Below are 9,469 nucleotides of genomic sequence, written 5' to 3'. Positions count from 1 at the left end.
GGTGTGTGTGTGTGTGTGTGTGTGTGTGTGTGTGTGTGTGTGTAAAACTTGTTTTTGATATCCTTCATTTTCTGTGTGTGGGTCAGTTCACAGCAGTGATAGAAATTAATCTGTTCCGATAAATTTAAATTGATTTTTACATTTTATGGGCATATTGGAACCCAAACAGCAAGAATCACAGTACCATCCTTTCACATAAATTGTTCCAGGAAAGACTGTTATTCTCCAGTCTTATCTCCAGATAATGATTATGATAGGCCTAACTATGATACCTTTCACTCACTGGCTCTTTCACCCATATTGGTTATCCATGTCTGCCAAAGACAGTTGTGGCAAGGAAATTTTTGCGGGGTATTCTGCATTTCGAGGGGTCTCCATGTAGATGGTGGAGCTGGTGAGACTCTTACGGTTTTTCTTTGATGCTGAGCGCCGCTGCCAGCGGCATAGGAGGAGCTCCACCTGCTCTCTGAAGAAGCTGGTGGTCAGGGTATAGAGGATGGGGTTAAGGGCGCTGTTGATAGGAAGAATGAAGATCACCACCCAGGAGTTTATTGTTCCTGCACAGATAAACATAGAGCAAATGTCAACAAAAAAGAATTGGCAAATTCTGTGACACACGTGGCCACAGGTAGCGGGGTCATTTTCAAGAAAAAGTGCCATTTGTGCACAAAAGAAGAAAAAGTATAATCTACATTTTTTTTATTTAATTTGAAAAGGTTACTGTTAAGCTTTTATTTAAATTGTATTTATTTTTTATTATTTCTAAAACATAAAATACCAGGACCGAAACCATGTCTTAAATATGTGCCTACAAAATACCAACAATTATTTGTCCTTACTAAATGTATCATTTAAAACTTTTATTGGAATATGTAACTGAAATTAGTTTTTGTGTGCCTTATTATTAACATATTTCTCTTTCACAATACGTTTTGCGCGAACTGCCTTGCATTCAAAATGCTATGGGGCTGAAGATCCGTGCAAATATGCCCAGATAAATAATTCCAGCCTTAGCTAGCCATACATTATTTACTGTCAGTATTCATGAACAATATTTTCTGTAAAAACGTGACGTTTTTCACCATAACAGATAAGTCAAAATAAGTGTAAACTTAATGAAATACTAATAAAACTGTGAGCAAAATGCCTGTTTTAACCATGTTGTTAAAAAAAAAAAAACATGCCACCTTTAAATAAATCGGGGGATGAAGGAATTCAGGTGACATACCTGGAATCTCAACTTTTAGCAGAGAGAGCGTTTTGACCAAAAATATGGGTATCCAGCAGAGAGCGTCAGAGAACACAATAAAGAAAAAGCGGTTGGCCACGGCCACATCTTTGTGTAGCCGACTGCGTACATCTGTGGTATTGATGCCGGTTTTATAAATGGAACAGAACATGCTGGAATAGGAAACGACAATCACCAAGAACGCCACCAGATTAAGACCTGTGAATACACAATACACAAATATTTCAGGATTTGCACATAAGAACAGACATAGGAAAGTAATAAGCTTGGATGGTGTATACTACCAGTTTACTTAGTATACACTATCCAAAGGAGTGATCGGATATTGCAGTATATGTTATGTTATGTTATGTTATGTTATGTTATGTTATGTTATGTTATGGGTCTAAAGTTTCTAAAGTCTCTTGTACTCACCAAGGCAGCATTTTTTTTAAATTAAAAATACAGAAAGAACAGTAATATTGTGAAATGTTATTACAATTATTACAGTTTTTCTATTTGAAAAAATAAATGTGATGGCAAAGCTTAATTACTCCAATCTTCAGTGTCAAATGAAAGTACCAGTGTCTTTCAGTAATCATTCTAATATACTGACTTGGTACTCAATAATTATCAATTATTATTGGTGCTCAATTAATAACAATGGTTCTTATAATTAATGTTAAAAACAGTTAATATTTTTGTGGAAACTGATATATTTTTTTCAGTATTCTTGATGAACAAAGAACAGCATTTCTTTTTGAAATCGTTTGTAACATTAAAAAATGTTTTTACTGTCACTTTTTAACAATTGAATGCATCCTTGAGGAATAAAAGAATTAATTTCTTATAAAAAAAAGAAAAAAAAATCTTATTTGCCCCAGACTTTTGAATTATCACGGTTTCCACAAAATAAAACAAATAAAATAAAAATAATAAATTAAGCAGCATGACTGTTTTCAACATTGATAATGTTTCTTGAGTGCCAAATCAGCATTTTAAAATGATTTCTGAAGAATCATGTGACACTAGAGATTGCGGTAATAGCAGCTGAAAATACATCTTGCCATCAAAGTAATTAATTACATTTTTAAACATTCAAATTGAAAACAGTTCTTTTAAATTGTAATTGTAATAGTTCACAATATTATTTTGATAAAACAACTGCAGGCTTGGTGAGCATAACTAATTCAAAAACATTAAAAAGCTTAAATATTTTACAATTTTGACTGGTAGTGTATATTATATTAATAGAAGAATCAAAACTACTAAATACATGAAAACACTTCAATATATTAGTAAACATCAAATCAGTGAAAAGACTCGAACCAAGAAATATCCCTGTGGAGTATCCTTTGGCTGTTGGTTTCTCCAGCCTATCAGAGTGCAGTGGAAAACATACTCCATTTCGCCCATAATAGTTCCCAAACAGGTCTTCATTTAGCAAGGGAACAACTGCTATGACAAATCCCAGAATCCAGATGAAGGCCAGAACCAACACTGTCTGCAGCTTCCCGGGCCGCAGATGGCTAAACGGGAAAACGATGACTAGGAATTTCTCTAGTGTCAAGTAGGTGAGGAGAAGAACAGATACTTCAGAGGAGAGCATGGCGAGGAAGCCAATCGTTCGGCATTCCACGCTATCCATCCAGATAAGAGCATTCCGGTTATATTCGCCCCGGAATTTCACATCAAATATCCCCAGGAACAAAAGATAGACTCCCATCAGACAGTCAGCAACTGGAAAACATTAAAGCAAAAGAATCAAAATAATGACAACATTCCTCAAGCATATAATACAGTGCTTAGCATAAATGAAAAAAAAAAAAAATAGGCTTCTACAAATAAATATACCATGAAATCTTTTTAAATATGTGCCAGCCAGAGGAAGATGAGCACCAACTGAGACTTGGTTTGTTTCTCATCCAACTTAACCACGAAAGTCAATGTCTCTACTGAAATTTTTGGGTTTTGTTTTCATTTTTCGGGTTTATTTCTGGTATCATGTCACGACATGTTGGTTTTTGTTATACAATCTAGTCACAGAATTGATTTAAAACAACGGTGCCTAGCCCCTGCTGCAGCGATTACTGTAATGGATGTTAATCTTAACAGTGCAAAAAAAAAATCTTCCTCATTACTAATATAAAAACAAAGACATAGTGTGACCAGAAGTGGCATGAAGTTGCTTGCCAGTTTATTTTTGGCCTCTCTTTCCTGTGGAGGTGTGAAATATTTCACAGCTGCTCATTTGCTGGTTCTCCCACAAGTCAGACAATAAATTGAGGAAAACTGCAGCCGTCACAAAAGCTTATGAGAAAAGGGAACGTGTTTAATGTGAATAATGTATAAACGTATCCTTGTTCCTTATAATTTGAAGGAATGCATCATGAATCAGAGCCAGGCAATGGTACCGCCATCTGTGGTAATAGGTGATTTTTTAATCTGACAGCATGGCAAAGGTGAGTAGAGTGACACTATTAAAGCCAGCGAACAGGTGAGGATAAAGGCCAAGCTCCTGTTCCCGCACTGATAAAGCTGAGATTAACAGAACCAGCACAGACAGAGATTTAAAAGAGATTTGACCTTGATTTAAAAAAGTAAAATGATTAATTATTAGCATTATACAAATTATACACACACATATAATTTATCTTTTTTTTAGCAAAAGATGGTTTGTCTAAAGAAGAGACAAGCTTGAAATCACAATTGCAAATACATTCTGTAAAATAATGTTGCCTTTCCCTATTAGATTTTGGGTGGTAAAACTACAGTACTGAAAAAAATAACCCATCAAGCGGCTATCCGTGTTCTCGTCCTGATGACTACACCTGTCATAGATTTACTTAAGTATTAGTAGATGTGTTTATTTTTCGGTACATCAGGAAGTGATCGGACTGTGGAAGTCTGTAACTTTACCCTTTAAATAAGTTCAAAATTGCACATAACATTCAAACAAGCAAGCTTATGAAGACAAATGAACGGTCACTTTCTAAATAAGATTATAGAAGAATGCAAAAAATGCTCAGGAAAGAACAATCAAACACACACACACAGACACAAAAGCAAACCAAATCATAACAGGCTTCACTGTTACCCATGGGTTTTTACACTAATACGCCCCTTCATGAAGGCTGCATAACTGGGCATAGTTTCTTTCCAAGAAAATCCTCCCTCGCTCTCTCTCTCTCGTTCTCATAAAATGTCTAGCCAAACGTGTCTGTGGACTTTTATGAGACTGTTACAGACAGATGATAGTGTGAGTGTGTGTATTTTGTGTAGGTTGCAACAAGTAACGGATAATAATAATAATAATAATAACAACAACAACAACAGCTAATATAGCTACATAATATAATGTATATTTTAGACAGCTAAATATAGTTATAACTAAATAATATTTTATAAATTTTTATTTTTATTATTAATATAATAAGAAGAATAACAATTACAATAGGGTTTCAGCACTACGCGCTTGAACCCCTAATAATAATTATAATTTGTAATAAATATATGAAGTGTTCTGTATAAAGACCAGACTAGTCAACAATGAAGTCAATTGTTTATTATTATTAATACAATTAAATTTTATTTGCACAGGGCTTTTCACAATACATTTTGTTTTAGAGTAGCTTCACAAAAAGTGTATGTTTTCAATGGTACAATCAGGAAGTAATCAATTTGTCAGTGTAATATCTGTATGGCAGTAGCATATACCTATGAGATAAGGTTATATGGCTAGTTAGCATAATGTATTTAGTTAAGTACACATAATATGTTAGATGATGATTACAGATTGTGATCATAATGATACAATATAAGAATAGTATTTGGCAGTTTTGTATGTCAGTCCAGGGTTGGCATCATCTGAAGTCGCTGTATTATTATTATTATTATTTATTTTTTTATTAAAACCATTTTTGCACAATGTATTTATTAATCAAATATTAATAATAGTTTCAGCTGTACTCACAACACAAGACTTTGATGCAGGCTGCATGCAGGTTGTTCTCTGCTCTAATGAAGGAGCGCATTCCGATAACAAAGAGATTCCCAAAGCAGGTGATGAAGGCCATAACCCAGACGGACACCCGCAGAACCAGGCTGGCTAGCAGGTCTTCCACTGATGAAATGCCATCCGTATTAGGTTTACATTTCCGAACATGTGGGGCATAGGAACAGTACTGAAAATCCTTAAAATATCTAGAAAAGACAGATATGCACACATAACAGATTACAAGCTGAGCATCCTGCTTATGCAGATTAATACACAGACCACACAATGAGAGGTACGTACATGTGGGACAGGTTTCCCATCGAAAGAAACATCTTGGTGGTTATATCAGGAATTTCAATGCCCTCCAGACTTCTGTTAAATACAAATGGGTGTTGTATTTCATGTGACACCTACTAATAGGGTTTTAAAAGGCATTCTTTTGAAAGGCAGAACATGCGCTTTTGATACTTACAGAGACTCAAGTTGGACCAGGTGATCGAAGTGACTGGCATGAATATGGAGTGAAGGATTATGGGATATATTCCTGCAAATATTAAATGGAGTATGTCAGCAAAAAATGGTAATTCTGATTATTTACTGATCACATTCCAAATCTGTTTTTCTTTAAACAGATTTTTTTAAAGAACCACTTTGTAGCTCTTGCTATCCATTGACAGTTGATGGTTACCAGGAGCTGTCAAGTTCCAAAAAGGACATGAAACACTCAAAAAGTTATCATATGGCTTCGACAGCTCTAAATACAGCTAAACTACTTTTATTGCTTTTTTTTTAGTCATTTGTCATTTTTGGGGGTTGACAGCTTCCAAATGAAGAGTTGTTTGTTCCATGGAAGAACTAACAGCACACAGGCTTGGAAGGACATGAGGGTGAGTGAATGACAGAATTTTTTCCATCTTGGGTGAAATATCCCTTAAAAGAACATTATTTCATAGTATTGTGGTGGTGTTTATTGCATTGTGTGCATTGATCAGTTCAACACTTTTGAACTACGTGACTGATATGTGCATGACTCACAGTTTCTGCAGATATTGTAAACTCCTGAAAGTGTTTTTAGGAAGATTGGAAATTCTGTTGCAAGACAAATCTCTAAAAAAAAAACAAGAAGGAGAAACAAATACATCTGTTAAATAAGCATAATCCATGTGCATATAAAGCCATCTCAATTATGTCTGTGCAGAAAGTTTAAACAAAGTTATTACTCTCAAATCACAAGATTTCACATCCTTTCCAGATTATGTGCTGCGGTACTCACAGTTCAACCAAAGATCCAAGAGAATGAAACGTGTTTTCTAGAAGGATCTTGATTTTATTGTCATGCAGTGATCTGGACATAAAAATTGAGAGAACAAACTTAATGTTACTTTCCAATGAGACTAAACCACCACATTTTCACTTGTGTGGAAAGCCTCAAAGAACAGCCACTGGGCTGTGAAACAGCCAGACGATAACGAAATCGTACTGCTTTCTGCTGCATTTTCCAGCTTATTCTTCCAGCAAGGGCAAGCTGACCTTATTTGCAGGGATACCTATCTCTCTCTGAAAGTCTCATTTAAGATATGTCTGACATTTCCAAAAGAGAATGGCACATATTAATAATGCACTATGAGAGTATTAACACTGATAAAATATTTGTTATTTAAGCATCAACATTCACAAACCACTGTTATTTTTAATAGCAAGCATGAGCTTCTGCGTGCATGGTTTGGAATGGCAGAATTCGAGCAAAGAGCGCTCCCTTTATAATCACTAAAAAGCTGACATCTCAGTTCATCGCGATCTCACAAAGCTGTAACACTATGAATATATGCACAATGAATCTTTCATAATGTCTACACTTTGTGTGTTATAATGAGGGGATTCGTGAGCATGCCAATTTCAGCACTGCGCAAGAACTCCATTTGAGCGGTGAGTGGATTCTAACTTAAACGCCTCTGATTGGCCATTGCGATCCAGAAATCAATAGATATGTCTGTGATTTGTTACATTGCTCAATGCTGCAAACACGTGTTATAAATAGAAACTCTGCCTATGCTTGCGCCTGTTAATCATTTTTATGTCATTTTATCTTGTTGCTTTTGTGCAATAGATGAAAAACTATTTATTTGTTTTTAGATATTTTATGTTTAGATATTTCTATTTTGCGGGAGTCCCGCGAATCATTTTATTCTTCACAAAAATGCTCAATCTTGACCCAGTCCAAAAACACAAATGTCAACACATTTGAGCAAAGCTTGCTCTCGATCTGTGGTAGAATTGAGAAGATGTGAGTTTGCTCTGATATACAGCAAAATGCCAGTCATTTACATGGTTAAAAACAATTAAAACGTTTTTTTTTAATCAAATAATTGTGTTTTTATTTAACATTTTTAGTTACGTTGTTAATCTGACAATGTCATTTTAATAAAAATTGTGTAATAAAATAAAATGATATGTAATTTTAAAAAAGTGCAAAATAGAAACATTTTTACTAGTGGTCTCAGACTTTTATACCCAACAGTATATGACATATAATTATTTGAAACACCTAACATCAAAAGACTTTGTGATATACACAACCATGGTGGCATGTCCTATATTTTAAAGTTACAGTAAAATTAAGAAGATTTCAACACATGCTGGACTTCATTTTCCACAAGGGCATCAAACTTTGTTCACTTGTAAGAAACACGTGCAGACAGACACTCACATCCTGATGACTAACCAAGAACAAGTATTTCCTTTTAGAGATAATAAACTGAGGATTTAAAAAAAAAACATGTCTGAGATCCAAAACCGACATCGTACACTAAAAACAACATCTGTACCACATTCAATTAAACTGACCATTAAATCAAACTCGCTGCCACGTTGCCATAAATTGTGATGCTGGCATCAACATGTGCAGCCATCATATAAAAAAACACAATGAAACCAACTAATCAGACTTTACAGTGGATTGTGGCTGAGGGTAAATGCACGTAAAAACACTTACAGCACTGTGAGCTCGGTGCATGTCTTCAGAGTGGAATAATTCAGCAACCCAACGTGGTTCTCAGCGAAGTCCCTGTGAAGAAAGACAAGCCAAGGAAAAGCAAAGAAAGAAGAAGAGCTGTATATTTAAAAAAAACAATTATAAATCCTGACTTAGAGGACATGAGAGGAAGACAACATTTGCACTGATGACTGGGAAAACTCATCCCATTGCTCCTCCTGCAACAACAACAAAAAATCTAATCAAGAGCCATTATTCATGCTTGACATGAATAATCAGAGTGCCTCATGAAGCCCCATGCTGAAATTTTTCATTCAGCAAGCACTTCGTCGAGAGGATGTGCCTGACTTTGATAGTACCTCTGATAGTCTTTCTCTTCAAAGTGTCAGGTTGGACTAGCAGATGGCAAATTGTCATTCAGCGGCGAGAGTATCGCAGCACGAGTGAGCTGCTTGCATATGTAACGTTAAAAATCACAGTGATCCTGCTGATGGCCACTGTCAGTCTCTATCTGCTCTGACTATAATTACCAAAGTGCATTGTTCACAGAAAAGCTGAAAATGAGTCCTAGGTGCTCATCATGAAGGGAGAGACGCTTGAAAACAAACACACATCTGGCAAAGATACGGACGCTTTGAGAGGAGTTTTCATTGTTAACTCAAAATGTGTGACACAGTCAATGGAGTTGTAGTCAGACCTTTGAATAATCAGCTCAAGCAGCTTAATCTGGCCTATAAACGCCCACTTAGACAGAAAGAGAGTATCTGACAGATACGCTACAAAAGAAATCTTCATTAACTGTAAACCGTTCTACTCGCCACGGGAGTTTGGGACAGAGTCTTGTACAATCAGGCCAGGAACACACTGAATAAGGAGATTAGAGTGACTAAAAGGGCCTACGCTAAAAAGTTGGAAGATCAGTTCCCTTCCAATGACTCAGCTTCAGTGTGGAAAGGTCTGAAAGCCATCACAAACTACAAGACACCATCCCCCAACACTGAGGCGAATCAACAACCTGCTGAAGACCTGAATTCATTTTATTGTAAATTCAAAACCTCCCACACCCATTCTGACCATCTCTCTACACAACCGTTAACACCTCCTGCAATCCCCCTCTCCCCCCCCTCCTGCACTTCAGATCAGAGGATGATGTGCACCAGGTCTTCAGGAAGAACAAAAAAAGAAAGGCACCAGGCCCAGACGGTGTGACACCAGCCTGTCTGAAAACCTGTGCTGACCAGCTGGCCCCCAT

At 36.1% G+C, this 9,469-nt stretch overlaps 1 protein-coding gene across 1 annotated transcript in view; it reads right to left on the bottom strand.

Moving 5' to 3' along the window:
* Positions 1–169: 169 nt before the first annotated feature.
* Positions 170–9,469, bottom strand: part of LOC107691673 (relaxin receptor 2-like) — a 45,328-nt gene continuing 36,028 nt past the window's right edge. The window contains exons 10-18 of the mRNA XM_016490430.1: positions 8,218–8,289; positions 6,499–6,570; positions 6,261–6,332; positions 5,698–5,769; positions 5,526–5,597; positions 5,202–5,431; positions 2,558–2,968; positions 1,229–1,447; positions 170–557 (exon numbers count right to left, since the gene is read on the bottom strand). Coding sequence (XP_016345916.1) covers positions 292–557; positions 1,229–1,447; positions 2,558–2,968; positions 5,202–5,431; positions 5,526–5,597; positions 5,698–5,769; positions 6,261–6,332; positions 6,499–6,570; positions 8,218–8,289 — 1,486 coding nt within the window. The 3' untranslated portion in view covers positions 170–291. The remainder of the gene's footprint in view (positions 558–1,228; positions 1,448–2,557; positions 2,969–5,201; positions 5,432–5,525; positions 5,598–5,697; positions 5,770–6,260; positions 6,333–6,498; positions 6,571–8,217; positions 8,290–9,469) is intronic.

Source organism: Sinocyclocheilus anshuiensis, unplaced genomic scaffold, assembly GCF_001515605.1.
Source record: "Sinocyclocheilus anshuiensis isolate Anshui unplaced genomic scaffold, SAMN03320099.WGS_v1.1 scaffold186, whole genome shotgun sequence".
NCBI classification, from domain to species: domain Eukaryota; kingdom Metazoa; phylum Chordata; class Actinopteri; order Cypriniformes; family Cyprinidae; genus Sinocyclocheilus; species Sinocyclocheilus anshuiensis.
The sequence above is the reverse complement of the archived record's forward strand: the minus strand, read 5'-3'. Positions and strand labels throughout refer to the sequence as shown.